This window comes from Argiope bruennichi, chromosome 1, assembly GCF_947563725.1.
Source record: "Argiope bruennichi chromosome 1, qqArgBrue1.1, whole genome shotgun sequence".
NCBI classification, from domain to species: Eukaryota; Metazoa; Arthropoda; class Arachnida; order Araneae; family Araneidae; genus Argiope; species Argiope bruennichi.
Window position 1 is genome coordinate 117,149,553 of NC_079151.1, and position 17,833 is coordinate 117,167,385.

Sequence of the window (17,833 nt, forward strand, 5' to 3'; positions counted from 1 at the left end):
TAATTCCCTTTCTACCTTTGCTAGATATTTCTTAAAGCATTCAAAAACTTCAACTTTAACACATCTACTTTTCGTGAATAATCATCTATGAAAGATAGAAAATATTTATTTCCTCCCAACGAAGTCACTGGGGCGGGACCCCATAAATCACGATGATCTCTATTTAAACACTTTTTAGTAGTTCGAAAATATTTATAATTTTTCTTTAAAGAAGATCTAGTTGATTTAGCTATTTTACAGCTACTACAATTATCAACTTTAGAATTATTTAAAATTTCAATACCTTTGACAGAATTATTTCTATGCATACTCTGAATTAAAGGAATATTAACATGACAAAATCTTCGATGGATATCCTTTAACTTTAGGTTTGTAGCTAAAGCAATATTCTTATTAAATGCTTTACATTTAGTTGGATAACCATAGACAATATACAATTTGTCTATTCTATTTACCGTAAAAAAATATTCATTACGTGAATTGTATACAATCATTTTACCACGGCCCCATTCTATAAAATTACCAGCCATTTCAATTTGGGCTCCACATATTAAATTTCTTCTCATATTAGGTACATACAATACATTTTTCAATTTAATTTCTACTTTACACTTAACGTCCAATATAGTGAAGTAGATGTCTCCAATCCCAACAGCTTTTGCAGTACAGTCATTTTCCCCAACGAGGACTTCGGATGCTTGAAATTTACAAACCAGTCCATTTTATTACATATGTGACTTGTAGCTACAGCATCCACGAGGAACTCGGCCGGTTTCTCTCTGGTAGTCGTTGAAGATTCGAATCCATCTTTGGCTAGACCATTGGAGTTACAATAGAATGACTTGTCATGCGGTGCATCCTTTTTCTTAAAACATCCGTCTTCGAAGTGACCTTTTCTATTACAATTCTTACAAAACAAGGAACGCTGATAACTTGAGCTTCCGGCCTTTCTTCGTATACCAGGGTCCATCATGTTTCCACTGCTATAGGATCTCTGCATTATCTCCGTATTCTTGCATTTCTGTTGATTATTTTCAGACTTTTTAACCTTTGAAGCGTATGCATTAGCAGCAGATTGGTAGTCGTATTCATCTTTCATCTTCAGTTCGATCCTTCCAGATTCTGTAATTAGTTGTTTCGTAACTTCGGCAATAGTGAATTCTGCATCTTTCAACCTGTAGAGTATCTGCACTAAGTTGTCGTATTCAGGAGGTAGAAACCGAATTAATTGGAAACATACCAAAATATCGGGCATCCTGAAACCTGCTTCTTGTATCTTCAGATTTCTTTCCATTGTCTTCTTACAGTAGATGCCTATTGTTTCTTGGGTAGGATCGAATCTGCTGCTGAAAAATTCATCTATTAGACTTGCTAGACGGGTTCTGGAGATGGGTTCAAAATTTTCTTTTAATGTCTCCCATGCTATTTTTTCATCTTCAGTGTCGGAGATTAGGGTTTGATACTTTCTTTCGACATCCATGTAGATAGTAGTATACGCCCTTTGTTTCCTTAGTTCGTATACCTGTTTATCTCTATCAGACACATCATCTGGACATGGCTTTGCTGTTCCAATAATAAATTCCCAGCAACCTTTTTCCATAAGTAGAACTTTCATGCCACTTTTCCAGCTGTTGTAGTTGAAGTCACCAAGCTTTGACAAGGACACGACGGTCATTTCGTTTTCTTTTATCATGTTGTATGCAAGTCCAAAAACTTGAAAAATAATTACTAACTTTTGTCGTTCGTTTTACAATCCACAGTTGCTTAATAGCGTGCTGGGGCCCATAACCTTTCTTGTTGGAGAAATAACAGAGAACAGGTTTTTCGAAACAACTTCGTTTATTCGTCTTGAATAAAACGTAATAAGGTTCAAAAGAAAACTTAAAAATGAACATTAGGGCATGTTTGGTACATGTCATCTATAGCCATCTCCATCTACCTCTTTCCATTATCTTTTCGTCTATATAAATACACTTATATCGTGAGCTCAATGGCATCTGAATTCATCTGCTACCTTACGGCACTTTTCATAATGATCCCACGACTGATTACCAACAAGGAAGTCCCAATCAAATGTGTAAAATTATCATTTTACCTAGAGTATATGGCTTATGGATTCCTGTTCTTATTCCTGTCTTTAATTCTATCGAAAGTTAATATAACAAGTAGAATATAAGCTATTGTATGAAAATATATATATTTTGTGTGGATGTATGTTTCATCTCCAGATAACTCCTTTTTCACTTTCTCATATACAAAGTGTCATATACAAATTACAGAAATTTATTATATCAGCCTTTTTGTATTTTAGACATCTGAAACATTTTTCTTCTTTACAGCTCCATCACCTGTGAAGCGTGCATTTTCAGGTAATTTTTTAGAATGCTTATATGCTTATTTCTCCAGTATTTTGAAAGTAGCAATTGCCACATTGTTTGGAAAAAAAAGAAGCCACTAAATTAAAATATCATTTTTATCTAGATTATGTGGTTTGTGGATCCCTACAATTATTCCTGTCTTTTAATTTTATCCAAATGTTAATGCAACAAGCTATTGTGTGAAAAAATACTTAACATGCGTGTGTGTATGTTCCATCTCTTTTAGTATATGATAACTCCTTTTTACTTTCTTGTATACAAAGTGTCATATACAAATTGCAGAAATTTTCTTATTCCAACTTTTTTTTTTAAAAACATCTAAAACATTTTTCTTATTTGCAGTTCGATCACCTGATGATGATGATCATACATGTCCAGGTAATTGATTTAGAATTCTTGTATTTTCATTTCCTTGGTATTTTGAAAGTAGTAATTGTTACATTGTTTAGAAAAAAGAAGCTACTGCTAAATGTATATAATTATCATTTTACCTCAATTATATGGCATGTGGATTCCTTTACTTATTCTTTCTTTTAATTTTGTCCAAAGTTAATGGAACAAATATAATATAACTATAAGCTAACATATATATATATACACACCAGACAGTATATATATGTTTTTGTGAAAGACTGAAATCTGGAGAATGTTAACTTTCACAGGTGAATCTCAACATTCACATAGTAGCTTGGTGTATGTCCAAAGTATTTGCTAAAGTTTTTGGAAAAATATACTTTTGCAAATATTTTCTCCTTTAAAGAAAATACTTACTGCTGCAAATGTTGACATTTACTATGCACTAATAGTGAATTTTGACATTTGCTGTGTAATTCAGATTGTTTTTTTTAGGACTGGAATTTTTTTTTTTTTGGGGGGGGGGTCATGTAGTTTAGATCCTAGTATAAGAGTAAGAAGATGTGCCCAATATTACTTGCCTTCTTATTAATGATAGCTGTTTTTTTTTGGATAAGTGTGAAGCATCAAGATTTTAGTTTTCTGTTTAGCTAACAAAGAACTTGGCATTTATTTAGTGTAAATAACTTTTCTGCTATAACCATGACATTAGTATTCACAAAAATATAACCTTCCCAGAATAAATTACACTTTATTATTAAAGAGCTCCAGTACCCAAAAATATCAATTTTTTTTGTTAAAAAAAGATTGAAATAATATTTAAACATTTCATTATTATTCCTAAAATATGATTTCAAAAAATTCCCATTACTTTTTATTAACTTTTGAATTAGATCCCTTAAACTTATTTTTAAATAATAACAAAACTTTAACAACATGTATTTTTGTGGTTATCTTTGTTGTCACTTTTCGACTTCCACCGAAGTGTATCAATGCTTATTGACATATCCTGGTGACAGTCCGAATGTACAAGAAATAATACAATACTAATAATACAATAATGTACAATAAAATATTTGGTCTTTCATCAACATATTTGGTATGTGTTTACTTTCATTGGCTGATGTTGATTTTCTCTCATTGCGGTCTTTCACAGTAACACATATATATATTGCTATTTTAAAACCCAATTTAAATCTTAATTAATTTCCAAATTTTTATCTTAAATTAGTTGTGTGTTAATTTCATACTAAGATATTTCTTATTTGCAGGTCCGATTCTCATTTTTTATTTAATTAATTCTCCATACTCTCTATAAAACTGCTGGTCTCAGCATTTTCTCACACTTCGAATGAAGGGATAAAAATCCGTTATGCTTACAACATTCTACAAAATTACCCAAGATTCCTTTTCCTAGCGGCATTTCCTAGCATAGCGTCATGAAAAGTCCTTAAAAAGTGCTTAAATTTGAACACAATTTTTAAACATCTTAAAAGTATTTAATTTTGGAAAAAAGGTCCTTTAAAGTGTTTAATTTTCTATAGAAGTGTAAAGAAGATATTCCTTTTTGTTTCCGCAGACGATGAATACAATAAATCGAACACAGTCCTAAATCTTTGTTTTAATATATCAAAAAAGACGGATGAAAGGGAAGCATGCAGTGAATGGATGCAGGAGTTTCAACTCTGTTAAGGGAACTGGGACGTTCTCGACAGCGAAAACTGGCAATATTTCAGTATTAAACAAAGGAGATTTTTTCCAAATAAAAAGAGTATAGAGTATAATGATGTAATTATAAAATAACTCAAAAATAATTATTTCTTAAAGTATTTTTATTTTCATAACATATTGAAAATGAGTTGTGATACGGAAATGTTTACATACATATATACACATTGGTACGCTCGTATAACACATTTCTGTCTAAAATCATTCCAAAATTGCTATAATATGTAAACAAAAGTTCTATGATTGCAGTGAACTCATTTTCATTTTAATATATTCAAAAAATTATTTTTTAAAAAATATTTACTATCGCATATCAGGAAAATCTCAAAAATACATAATAATTTTTTATAGAAATATCACCTAAATTTAATATTACTGCTCAAAAATTTATAGAACAAGGTTTAATAAAGAAAAGAAGATATTCCTTTTTGTTTCCGCAGACGATGAATACAATAAATCGAACACAGTCCTAAATCTTTGTTTTAATATATCAAAAAAGACGGACGAAAGGGAAGCATTCAGTGAATGGATGCAGGAGTTTCAACTCTGTTAAGAAAATGCTTAATGAACTTTGTTTTTGCTTTGTTTGTTTCTTTGTTTTTTCAAGAATGGGCATCGTATATTGAAATATTGGATTGGTTATTCCAAAAGAGCGAAATACAAAATATGCCAAACTGATTGCAACTCGAAAAACATCTGAACTTCTTTTAGTGTTCTAAATAGCGAATAATTTATTTTAGTTATGCCTGGTAACTTTATGTTCTACTCTTTGTGTTCTTAAAGTCTACGCAAATTAGCTCCGATCGACGAAAAATAAGAATACAGCAGTACAGTGAAAGAAACAATACATCAGAGATGGGAGAAGTTGTTCTAATAGCATACATGAAAGATATTTATGATATTTAACTGCTTTTATTCTGATTACCATGAAGTCATCAGAGTTAAAGCAGTTAACGCGAGTGATGATTGAAGTTACACGTTCAATCATCGTTCTCGGTAATATGTTGTTTTGAGCGATCTTTTGAACGATTACCAAAGGGATTTTACTGTATGATTATTTATTGCGATTATAATTACTTTAGTCGACTGCGTAAAATCCAGAGAGATGACATTTTAATTTGAAGATAATAATTTCTGTCCAGGTGTATTTTTTTTAAAACGTTCCCATTCCTTTGAAAATTAGCATTTGTCAAACCAATCTTTTCAAATATTAGTTTTTATTTTTTTAAAAACTCGTTCTGATATTTAAAATTAAAAAAAAAATAAATAAATAAAGTTTTTTAAGAAACTTTTATGATTCAGATATCATTTTTGTAAAGTTTTTTTTCTCATTTCGTAACTCTTACACGATTTTTTTTTCCAGCGAAATTTTTTTTTGCTTGGTATATAAAGATTTGCCTAACTAATACAAAGCATCACGGAAATAAGGATGTGAAATGTAGCGGGCATTTACTTTTTAGATGTTAGAGGCTCACTAGGGATGGATTTTGCGAAATTTTAATTAGAAATTCAATTTAAAAATTAAAATTCTAACGTACATCCCCCATAACATTAAAGAATATTATGGCACAAAATTTATTTTTTCACCATTTTAAAGATGTATATACAATATTTTCCGAAACTCTTCTGTGAATTTGGTTACCACTTGTTACTTCTCATTTACTTGGATGGCCTTGGAAGGATAGTAATAGAAGGATTTTCCCAAACAAAAGAAGCAAGTTCATAGTACATATGTTTGGAATTCAGTTCCGATAATTAACAACGATGCGAAAATCCGTTAGTGAACACAAAGCGGAAAGTATCGCGCACAGTAGTTAGAAGTTAGCCTCCATAGAAAATGAATGCTACCGACTTTCCCTTGAATATATGCAGCAACTCACAAATAGTATACACTGTTGAAATTGAAGAACTGTCACGAAAAGCTAATGAAACAAAGGATTTTTCACTCGTAGCGAAGTGCAACAATATTCAAAGAAGGATAGGAATATATATATATATATATATATATATATATATATATATATATATATATATATTAACTTTTATTATAAGATGTAGAATCTGAAATTGTCAATGAAAAATTTTATTAAAAAATGTAAAATTAGCTGTCATAATAATGTTTCTTTACTTACCTACCTTATTAGCTGTAATAAATAAGTGTTCTTGTTTCTATACTTATTATTTCTATTCATGTAATTATTTCTTCGATTAGAAAATGTCTTATATAATCAATTTTTTAATGAAAATAACATTAAAATAAAAGCTGTATGTATTGGTTAATTTAATTTATCAATACAAAATAATACTGTCTTATTTTTGTCATTTTAATGTTTAAATTTGAGTTGAGTATTTTAAAAATTAGGGGAGGGAAACTGTCAGTTACTTTTTATGTGTAATTTTTTTAAAATTATGCACTTAAAAAATAATTATCAAGGTGTAGAAGTTGTTTAATTATATTTTTTCGGATTTTTAATTTTTTTTTTAACTTAATTTTGATAAAAATCTGTCAGTATTATCTAGTTTTAAAAAATTAAGTTCTCTGAACTAATACATAATTGATTATAGGGTTTTTTTTTTTGTATAATTAGTATAAATTTTTTTCACCCGATGTCTTGTAAAAATAATTTTGTAAATCCATTTTTAAAGAATTTACCATTTATTTGAACCTTTAATGTTTATAACATATATTGATTCCATTCAATTTGCTCTTAATTCAAATTTTCAGAGTTTCTTTGTATTAATTATTGCTGAAGATAATGCTTCCAGTTTAAATAAAAGATGAGGCTGGATTCAACATCTAAACGTCGATGAAAATTTGAAAAGTTTTTTAATCAAAGATTAAAAAGTAAATTTAAAAAAATTTCTATAAAAACTATAATTTATTAAAAGACAAAAAAATTATATGAGTAGAAAATTCTTGAGTTTATGTATTCATGCATGTACAAAAGTAGTTAATTTTTTGCTCTCAGGTGCTTAAAAAGTGCTTAATTTTTGCACTACGCACTCTATCGACATGTGTGAAAGAAATCCCTATCAAAATGTCATAGCAAAAACGCCAAAGGGAAATATTCCTGTCCCTTTGCTCTTATATTGCGATGTAGATTGACGCTTTGTTTATTCTTTGTATGAAAATTATGCCTGCCATGATAAAATAAATCGAAATTAAAATTTTCAAAAGTTCCCTTCTTCTAGCCACGCAACTAGTAAAATAAATTTACACTCACATACACTGAGCTTTATTATAAGTATACTCACACACGTGTATGTTCCATATCCTTTAATATGATAGTTCCTTTCACTTTCTCATATGTGAAATCTCAAATATAGATTGAAGGAATTTTCTTATGTCTGCTTTTCAATAAATTTTAGACTTCTAAAACATTTTTCTTATTTACAGGTCCATCATGTGATTATTTTGAATTTCCAGGTAATTGTTTTAAAATGCTTGTATTTTTATTTCCTTGATATTTTGAAGACAAGAATTATAACATTATTTGGGAAAAGGAAGTCAATATTAAATATATAAAGTTGTCATTTTATCTAGATTATATGGCATGTAGATTGTCATTGCTCATTTTTTATGCAAAGTGAATGCAGCATTTGGAATATAAACTATTGTACGAATATATATATACAGTGGTGGCCAAAAGTGTGGACATTTTTTGAAAGTTTCATGTTTTTCAACTTTGCGTGCTTGTAGAATATATTAATTTTCACTTAAATACAAATGTTTATATATCAAATTGAAGGTAATTTAATGTAAAATTTAATAACAAAAACAGTATTACAATATCTGTATTACAAAAAAAATTACGCTCATTTTATCAAGGTCTATTTTAGATTTGCATTTTTTTTAAAGTGATACTTACACAATCAATACTTAGTAGGATAACCCTTATTTTTTAAGACAGCTTCACAGCGTCTTTTCATCGAGTGAACGAGTGTTTGGAGTTCATCTTTCGGAATAACATGGTGCCAAGAATCAATTACAGATTCAATAAGCTGTCTTTTATTGGATGGACGTTTTTTTTTGTACAAGAATTTTCAAACGTCGCCACAAATTTTCAGTTGGATTGAGATTAGGGCTGTTTCCTGGCCATGGTAATACATATATGCCTTTATTTTGAAACCATGCTTTGCATACTTTTGCTGTGTGGCATGGAGCTGAATCCTGCTGAAAAATAAATGGTGCTTTGTTGGGGAAGAAATCCCTGATGGAAGGTATCAATTTTGGTTCCAGGACAGTTTCGATGTATTTTTTGGCATTCAGGATGCCATCAATCACTTGAATTCGGCGCACACCATCTGCAGACATACATGCCCAAATCATGGCATTTGTTGTTGTTTTTATAGTTGCTTCAATGCAATCAGGATGAAGCATTTCACCTACTCTATGTCTCACGTATTTTCTACCATCACTACCAAAGAGCGATATTTTAGTCTCATCGCTCCAGATTACTTGCTTCCATTCATTTTCTGACCATTTAATGTCTTCTTTTGCCCACTTAACTCGTTTTCCGCGTTGCTTTTGATTTAAATATGGTTTTTCCTTGGAATTCTAGCCTGTTGTCCGAATCCTGATAACCTTCTTCTTATTGTTCTTGAACTTTCTACAATACTCGCTGCATTCATTTCACATCTAATGGCATCTGATGAATTTTTTTCTATCTTGAAGGCATAGCCGTTTAATTTTTCTATCGGCAGTAGCACTTGTGCATTTTTTTCGGCCTGATTTGGCCTTATTTTCCACTGATTTCGTTTTTTCATAACGTAAACAGAACTTTCGTACACCAGAACAAGTCACTTAACCACCAACTTGTCTTGCAATTTCAGCATAAGAGAGGCCATTTTCTCTCAATATGGCAATTCGGCTTCTTTTTGTAGCTGTCCAATCAGTTCTTCTTGTTGGTGACATTGTTTAAAATTAGTTTAATTAAAATAAAGGACTTAAAATATTCAAAAACAGCAATACTCTGTTTAATTGTACTAGTATGCATCATTCCGCAAAATATTTCCACAATAACTCTTTTACCATCCAAATAACCTAAACTATAGTTACAGATATTTGATGGGTCCTCAGAACAGTGTTTGTGATTGGCTAGTACGCTTTTATTACAAAATACATCATTATTCAAAACGATTTGTGTTTGTTTGTTCTACTAAAATGAGCGTAACTTTTTTTGTAATACAGATATTGTAATACTGTGTTTGTTATTAAATTCTACATTAAATTACCTTCAATTTGATATATAAACATTTGTATTTAAGAAAAAAATAATATATTTTACAAGCATGCAAAGTTGAAAAACATGAAACTTTCAAAAAATGTCCACACTTTTGGCCACCACTGTATATATATATATATATATAATATGTTTTATGTCCTTTGTTATGATAACTCCTTTTTACATTTCATATATGAAATCTTGTATGCAAATTTCGGAAATTTTCTTATTTCTGCATTTTTATATTTCAAACTTTTAAAATATTTTTCTTATTTACAGCTGTTTCACCTCCAGATATGCGTACAGGTAATTGTTTTAGAATAGTTACATTTTTATTTCCTATATATTTTGAAGTATTTGAGAAAAAGAAATCACTTTTAAATGTTTAAAATTATCATATCACATAGTTTATTTCGCATGTGGATTCCTATTCTGATTCCTGTTTTTGAATTTTATTCAAAAATAAAGCAATATGTAGAATATAAGCTATTGTATGAATATACATATGTGCTTTCTCTTGTTTGTTATGAGAGCTCCTTCTTTCTTTCTCATATACGAATTATAGAGAAAGAATGGTAATTAGCGAATTCGAAATTAAGATTTTGATGAATCTTCTAACCTCAGAAGTTTTAATAATTGTAATATGTCTGTCAGTGACAAAGGTAAATTAAGAAAGCTTTGAGGTATACACTGGTATATTACCTTTACCTATATTTGAAGGCATTCTTACACATTTAGATCAAAATTTATTCAGAGGAAGTCTGTCTGTCCAAATATAGATCAACATGATAACTCAACAAAAAGGAGAACGAGATTGATAATATTTGGTATATAGATTTAACATCTAAAGTATTGACACCTATCAAATTTGGAATCAAATCTGTATAGGAGCGACTTTCTGTCTGTTTGTATTGTCATAAGCACATAAACATGATGACACAAAAAGGCAGTCACTTAAATATATGAAATTTAGTATGTGATTTTGTGTTTAGAATTGGAGTTCATTGTCAAATTTTAGTTATAATCAGTTGGAAACAATGTATCTAAATCACGAACTTGATTATCAGTTACCTATGTTTAAATTCTATGGATTAATCACCAAAAGAAACTATTAAGGGCCACTTACTGGATTTGGTAAAAATGTTAAATTTATGCTAAAAAGTTATATTTCGTAATTATTGTTCACCATGCAAATCTATTACATTCTACAATTTTATGCTTGGAGGGGGGGGGAGAAGGATCCACTCCAACTTTAATTCCTGAATGCTTACCTTCATGTTATGATTTTTTTAGAAGATATAATCTGGATAAGTTATTTATTTTTAATAATGATACAAACAGTACTTAAATTTTCCTTTCATATTCTGTTTGATTTTTGTCAAGGGCATTATAAGAATTCGAAAGAATTTGCTTTAATTTTAGGAATTTTCTTATCTCTACTTTTTTTCTTCTTCTGTGTTTTAGATTTCTAATACTTCTTTCTTCTTTACAGTTAGAGCAGTAAACCAACCTCCAGGTAATTATTTTTGAATGTTTTTATTTTTGTCTTGATAATTAAATTTTAGCTGATTCTATATTGTTTGGAAAAGAAAAGCCACTATTAAATGCATAAAATAATAATTTCAGCTATGATATGGCATGTGTCAGATTCTTCTTCTAATTTCTGTCTTTGAATTATACACAAAGTTAATGCTGGAAGTAGAATATAAGCGATTGAATGAATATATATGTGCCTGTTTCATCGCTAGCACTCTCACTTTCTCATATATGAAATATTATAATTGTCAGGTTGGAACTTAAGATTTTGATGAATTTTCTCATGTCAAATTTCACAATGACAAAGATAGCTGAAAAAAACACCATTGAGCTACATTAATGAAACTTAGTATATGGATTTTACACTAGATTTGAAGAGTTTTATCAAATTTTGTGTAAAATTTATTCAGAGGAAGTCTATCTGGTGTCCAACTATAGGTTAGCATAATAACTAGGAGAGGAAGAGAGCTAGTTGGGTAATATTCAGTACATAAATTTAACATCTGAATTGTAGACATCTTTCAAATTGGTATGAAATCTGTCAAGGAGTTGACTTTCTTTGCTGTCTGTATTATCATAAGCATATGAACGCCATAACTCTACAATTTAATGATTCAGAGAAAGTCTATCTGGTGTCCAACTATAGGTTAGCATAATAACTAGGAGAGGACGGGAGCTAGTTGGGTAATATTCGGTACATAAATTTAACATCTGAATTGTAGACATCTTTCAAATTGGTATGCAATCTGTCAAGAAGTTGACTTTCTTTGCTGTCTGTATTATCATAAGCATATGAACGCCATAACTCTACAATTTAATGATTCAGAGAAAGTCTATCAGGTGTCCAACTATAGGTTAGCATAATAACTAGGAGAGGACGGGAGCTAGTTGGGTAATATTCGGTACATAAATTTAACATCTGAATTGTAGACATCTTTCAAATTGGTATGAAATCTGTCAAGGAGTTGACTTTCTTTGCTGTCTGTATTATCATAAGCATATGAATGTCATAACTCTACAATTTAATGATTCAGAGAAAGTCTATCTGGTGTCCAACTATAGGTTAGCATAATAACTAGGAGAGGACGGGAGCTAGTTGGGTAATATTCGGTACATAAATTTAACATCTGAATTGTAGACATCTTTCAAATTGGTATGAAATCTGTCAAGGAGTTGACTTTCTTTGCTGTCTGTATTATCATAAGCATATGAACGCCATAACTCTACAATTCAATGATTTAAATATATGTTTTTGTGTGTCTGATTTTGTGACTACAATTGTAATATTGTGTCGAATTTTGATTTTAGTTAGTTGGCAACAGTGCTTGTAAAATCCATATTTGATTTCTGGTTACCTATTGGTAAATACCAACGAATATTCTCAAAAAAACAAAAAAAAACTAAAGATCATTTGTTGGATTTCATAAAAATGTTAAAATAATGCTAAGGAGCAATGTTTTGTAACTGTTGTTTACGAGTGCCATGCAAAGCTTCTCGAAGTCTGCAATTTTATATTTGCAGAAAGGAAAAGCATTCCAGTGGTATTTTTTTAAATTTTTTTTTATGATGAATGATTTCTTTCAGGCTATTATAATTTTTTGTAAGAATTAATCTGGTAAGTCTTTGTTTGTTTATTTTTTAGAATGATGACTTTGTCTGATTTTGTGACTACAATTGTAATATTGTGTCGAATTTTGATTTTAGTTAGTTGGCAACAGTGCTTGTAAAATCCATATTTGATTTCTGGTTACCTATTGGTAAATACCAACGAATATTCTCAAAAAAAACAAACAAAACTAAAGACCATTTGTTGGATTTCATAAAAATGTTAAAATAATGCTAAGGAGCAATATTTTGTAACTGTTGTTTACGAGTGCCATGCAAAGCTTCTCAAAGTCTGCAATTTTATATTTGCAGAAAGGAAAAGCATTCCAGTTTTTTTTTTTTTTTTTTTTTTTATGATGAATGATTTCTTTTAGGCTATTATAATTTTTTGTAAGAATTAATCAGGTAAGTCTTTGATTGTTTATTTTTTAAAATGATGACTTTGTTTTATTTGTATCTTATCTAAGGCATGATATGAATTTGAAAGTGTTATCATTTGGTTTAATTTCAGCAATTTTTTTTTATCTCTGCTTTATGAATTTGCTTTATAGAATTCTAAAATATTTTTCTTATTTATAGGTACACGATTTGGTAATCCTGATTCTCCAGGTATTTCTTTTAAAATACTTGTATTTTTATTTTCTTGATATTTTTAAAGCAGTTATTGTAACATTATTTGGGGAAAAAAGTGACTATTAAATATATAAAGCTATCATTTTACCTAGATTATATGGCATGTGGATTTTTATTCTCATTTCTGTTATTGAATCTTATGCAAACTGAATGCAACATATAGGAAATATATATATATGTATGTTTATATGTAAACATAATGTTTTTTGAGGCAGAATCGTGGCCGAAGACAGAAAAGGTACTTTGAATATTTAACTTCGTTTTATTTCATCCTGTGAGGCATAATTTATATATAAGCAGCAGCGACGAGCACACCAACACAGAACAACACAAAACGAAATTTGGGAAAGTTAAAAAGGGGAGAAATTATTTTCCCCAATGTTTATATACTGTGAGATTTTGATAGGGATTTCTTTACACTTGTCGATTTTGGTAAGGGAACCATAGGGATCTTTTAAAAGAATATCTTAGCTGGACAATTTTTTATCCCTTTGAGTGTGGAAACTTGTCGATATCAGCAATTTTATAGAGCTTCCATTGCATTAATTACATAAAAAAAAGGTGGAATTGGATCTGGAAATAAAAGAGCATTTTAGAATGAAGTTAATATGGGCTAAATTAAGCAAAAATTTAGGAAATTAATTAAGTTTAAATTAAAATGTCATTAAAATAAAATAAAACAAAACATTTAAAAATAACATTTAAAATAAAATATCATTAATTTAAATATCATTTTATATATGTGTAAACATAATTTTTTACAAGACACTGAAGACAGAGAAGACACTTTGAATTTTAAAGTTCTCTTTTATTCCATCCTGGGAGGCATGATTTATGTGCAAACAAGGCACGTCCGTTCACACGCGATACAAGAGCAGTTTAGCGTAAAATTGAGAGAGAGAGAATATTTTTTTCAAGTGTTTAAATACTATGAGATTCTGAGAAGGATTTCTTTACATGTCAATTTATACAAAGGGAATTTAGGTATTTTTTTGAAAAATTGGTTTAGGTTAGTAATTTTTTATCCCTTCACTCGGAGTGCGGGAGCCGTTGACTTAAGCATTTTTACAGAACTTCTGTTGCATTAATTAAATAAAAAAAGTGGAATGGGATCAGGAAATAAGAGAACATTTTAGAATGAAGTTAATATGGGCTGAATTAGGATAAAATTTTTAAAATTAATTATGGTTGAAATTAGATTTTAATATATATATATATATATATATATATATATATATATATATATATATATATATATATATATATATATATATATATATATATTATGCCCTTTGTTATGATTAGGGCTGGACGATGACGGAACTTCATCTCAATATATCATCCAACACATCGGTATTTTTCGATATATCGTGATATCATGATTTATTTATATCTATTATAAGCTATAAATAACATTTCTTTAGCATATTGACTAATCAGAACGACTCTAGATAAAAGGAAGTTTCAATTTATGTGATAAAAATATTCCATTTCTTTTGAATAAAAATAGTTAGAAAATAATTTTGTTAAAACCCCTTTAATAAAGTGTGTCGATGCTAAATCAATGTCTGCATGTTACTATTTTTAACACTGCGTTTAAAACAAGCATTTTTATGTTTTAGAATATGACAATATTTATAGAAATATTAACAAGAATTCTGTATGTAGGACGATAAGAATGAAGAGCAACAAAAATAAACACTAACCTGTAACCAAAACGAAATCGAAAATGTAAATTAATTGTGAATATCGATTTATTGTGAGCTGCTCGGTGAAACCGGAAGTATAATGTTTCTTTTTTTTTTTTTTAAATGCGAGTTCGCTTAAGTGAGAAAATGCGAGCTGCGAATAAAATTACGAATCCTTTTTGCTTTTATTTCTGAAGATAAGTATTTAGCGATGAAACAAAGGGCAACCTACAACCTTCTGATAACCGCAATTATTTTTCTATAATGGTATCATTCATTGCAGGAACAGAAAACAGTTTGTTAAAAAATGACATGCTTAAAATAATTACTTTTATTATATTAGAACATGGAAGTGTTTATAGAGCTATTAACAAAAATTCTGTATAAATGTGAAAAAGAATGAAGAGTAACAAAACTAAACACTAACCGATAACCAAAACGAAATAGAAAACACAAATTGTTTGTGAATATTGATTTTTTGTATCGCGATTTATCATAAACTATTAGCCATAATCACGATTTCGATATATCAATATTTTTTGAAAACTGACATAGAAAAAAAATCGTTTTTTTTTTTTTTTTTTAAATTTTAAGTATCGAATTTTTTCGATAAATTGAAAATTGTGACAGCCCTAATTATGATAGTCCCTTTTTACTTTCTCATGTATAAAATTTCATATTTGAATTTTAAATTTTTTTTTATATTTTAAACTTCTTAATTATTATTTTTTTTTATTTTCAGCTTTATCAGCTTCCGCTTTAAGTCCAGGTAATTGTTTTAGAATGCTTTCATTTTTTCCTCTTGATATTTTGAGGGCAGCTATTGTCTAATTATTTTGGAAAAAGAAATCACTTTTAAATGTATAAAATTATCATATCACATAGTTTATTTGGCATGTGTATTCTGATTCCTGTTTTTGAATTTTATAAAAAATTAAAACAATATATAGAATATAAGCTATTGTATGAATATACATATGTGCTTTGTCTCGTTTGTTATGACAGTTTCTTCTTTCTTTCAAATATACGAATTATAGTCCCGAATTCGAAATCGAGTTTTTGACGAGCCTTCTAACGTCAGAAGTTTTAATAACCGTATTATGTCTGTCTGTCGATGACAAAGATAATCCAGAAAAGCTTTGAGCTACTGCAGTGAAATTTGAAGGTTTTTACAGATTTTGAATAACATTCATTCAGAGGAAGTCTGTATCCGAATATAGATTAATACGATAACTAGACAAAATGGAGAACTGGAATGATAATATTTGATATATAGATTTAACATCTAAAGTATTGACACCAATCAAATTTGGAATGAAATCTGTATAGTATATCTGTATATCTGTATCTGTATATCAAATCTTTCAAATATACGAATTATAGTCCCGAATTCGAAATCGAGTTTTTGACGAGCCTTCTAACGTCAGAAGTTTTAATAGCCGTATTATGTCTGTCTGTCGATGACAAAGATAATCCAGAAAAGCTTTGAGCTACTGCAGTGAAATTTGGTATATGGTCTTTACCCATATTTGAAGGTTTTTACAGATTTTGAATAACATTCATTCAGAAAAAGTCTGTATCCGAATATAGATTAATACGATAACTAGACAAAATGGAGAACTGGAATGATAATATTTGGTATATAGATTTAACATCTAAAGTATTGACACCAATCAAATTTGGAATCAAATCTGTATAGGAGTGGCTTTCTGTCCGTTTGTACTATCGTTAGCACATAAACATGATGACACAAAAAGACAATGACTTAATTATATGAAATTTAATATGTGACTTTACGTTTAGAATTGGAGTTCATTGTCAAATTTTAGTATGTTGGAAACAATGTATATAAAGCACGAACTTGATTATCAGTTACCTATGTTGAAATTCTATGGATTAATCTCCGAAAGGAATCATTAAGGGCCACTTACTGTTTTCGGTAAAAATGTTAAATTTACGCTAAAAAGCTATATCTCGTAATTATTGTTCACCTTGCAAATCTATTACAGCCTTGCACAAACTTTACAATTTTATGCGTGTAAGGGGGGGGAGCACTCCAACTTTAATTCCTTTATCATGAATGCTTTCCCTCATTTTATGATTTTTTTTAGAAGATGTAATCTAAATAAGTTATTTATTTTTAATAATGATACAAAGAAGACTTAAATTTCCCTTTTGTATTTTTTCTATTTGATTTTTTGTCAAGAGCATTATAAGAAACTGAGAGTATCCTCATTTGTTTTAATTTCAAGAATTTTCTTATCTCTGCTTTTTTTCCCCCTTCAGTATTTTAGACTTCTAAAACTTTTTTCTTGTTTACAGTTCCACAAGAAGTCTATATGACGCCAGGTAATTATTTTTGAGTGCTTGTATTTTTATTTCTTTGATAATTCAATTTTAGCTATTGTCATATTGTTTGGGAAAGAAAAGCCACTATTAAAGGTATAAATTTATAATTTCAACTAAATTATATGGCATATGTCAGATCACTCTTCTGATTTCTGCCATTGAATTACATGCAAAGTTAATGCTAGAATTAGAATATAAGCTATTGTTTGAAAATATATTTGTTTCATCGATGGCTTCTTTTTATTTTCTGAGACACAATGTATAGAAAAAATATTGTTATCATCAAATTCACACTCGAGATTTAATGAATTTTCGCATTTCAGACTTCCCTGAGTTT

The 17,833-nt window shown here is 29.2% G+C and overlaps 1 protein-coding gene across 22 annotated transcripts in view; it reads left to right on the forward strand.

Moving 5' to 3' along the window:
- LOC129979530 (uncharacterized protein DDB_G0284459-like) overlaps positions 1 to 17,833 on the forward strand; it is a 72,945-nt gene that overhangs the window by 47,054 nt on the left and 8,058 nt on the right. For all 22 annotated transcript variants that reach the window (XM_056090738.1, XM_056090718.1, XM_056090727.1 and 19 more), the window contains 8 exons: positions 2,340 to 2,369; positions 2,721 to 2,756; positions 7,858 to 7,887; positions 9,965 to 9,991; positions 11,178 to 11,201; positions 13,406 to 13,435; positions 15,890 to 15,916; positions 17,470 to 17,496. In XM_056090738.1, the coding sequence (XP_055946713.1) occupies positions 2,340 to 2,369; positions 2,721 to 2,756; positions 7,858 to 7,887; positions 9,965 to 9,991; positions 11,178 to 11,201; positions 13,406 to 13,435; positions 15,890 to 15,916; positions 17,470 to 17,496 (231 nt within the window). The remainder of the gene's footprint in view (positions 1 to 2,339; positions 2,370 to 2,720; positions 2,757 to 7,857; positions 7,888 to 9,964; positions 9,992 to 11,177; positions 11,202 to 13,405; positions 13,436 to 15,889; positions 15,917 to 17,469; positions 17,497 to 17,833) is intronic.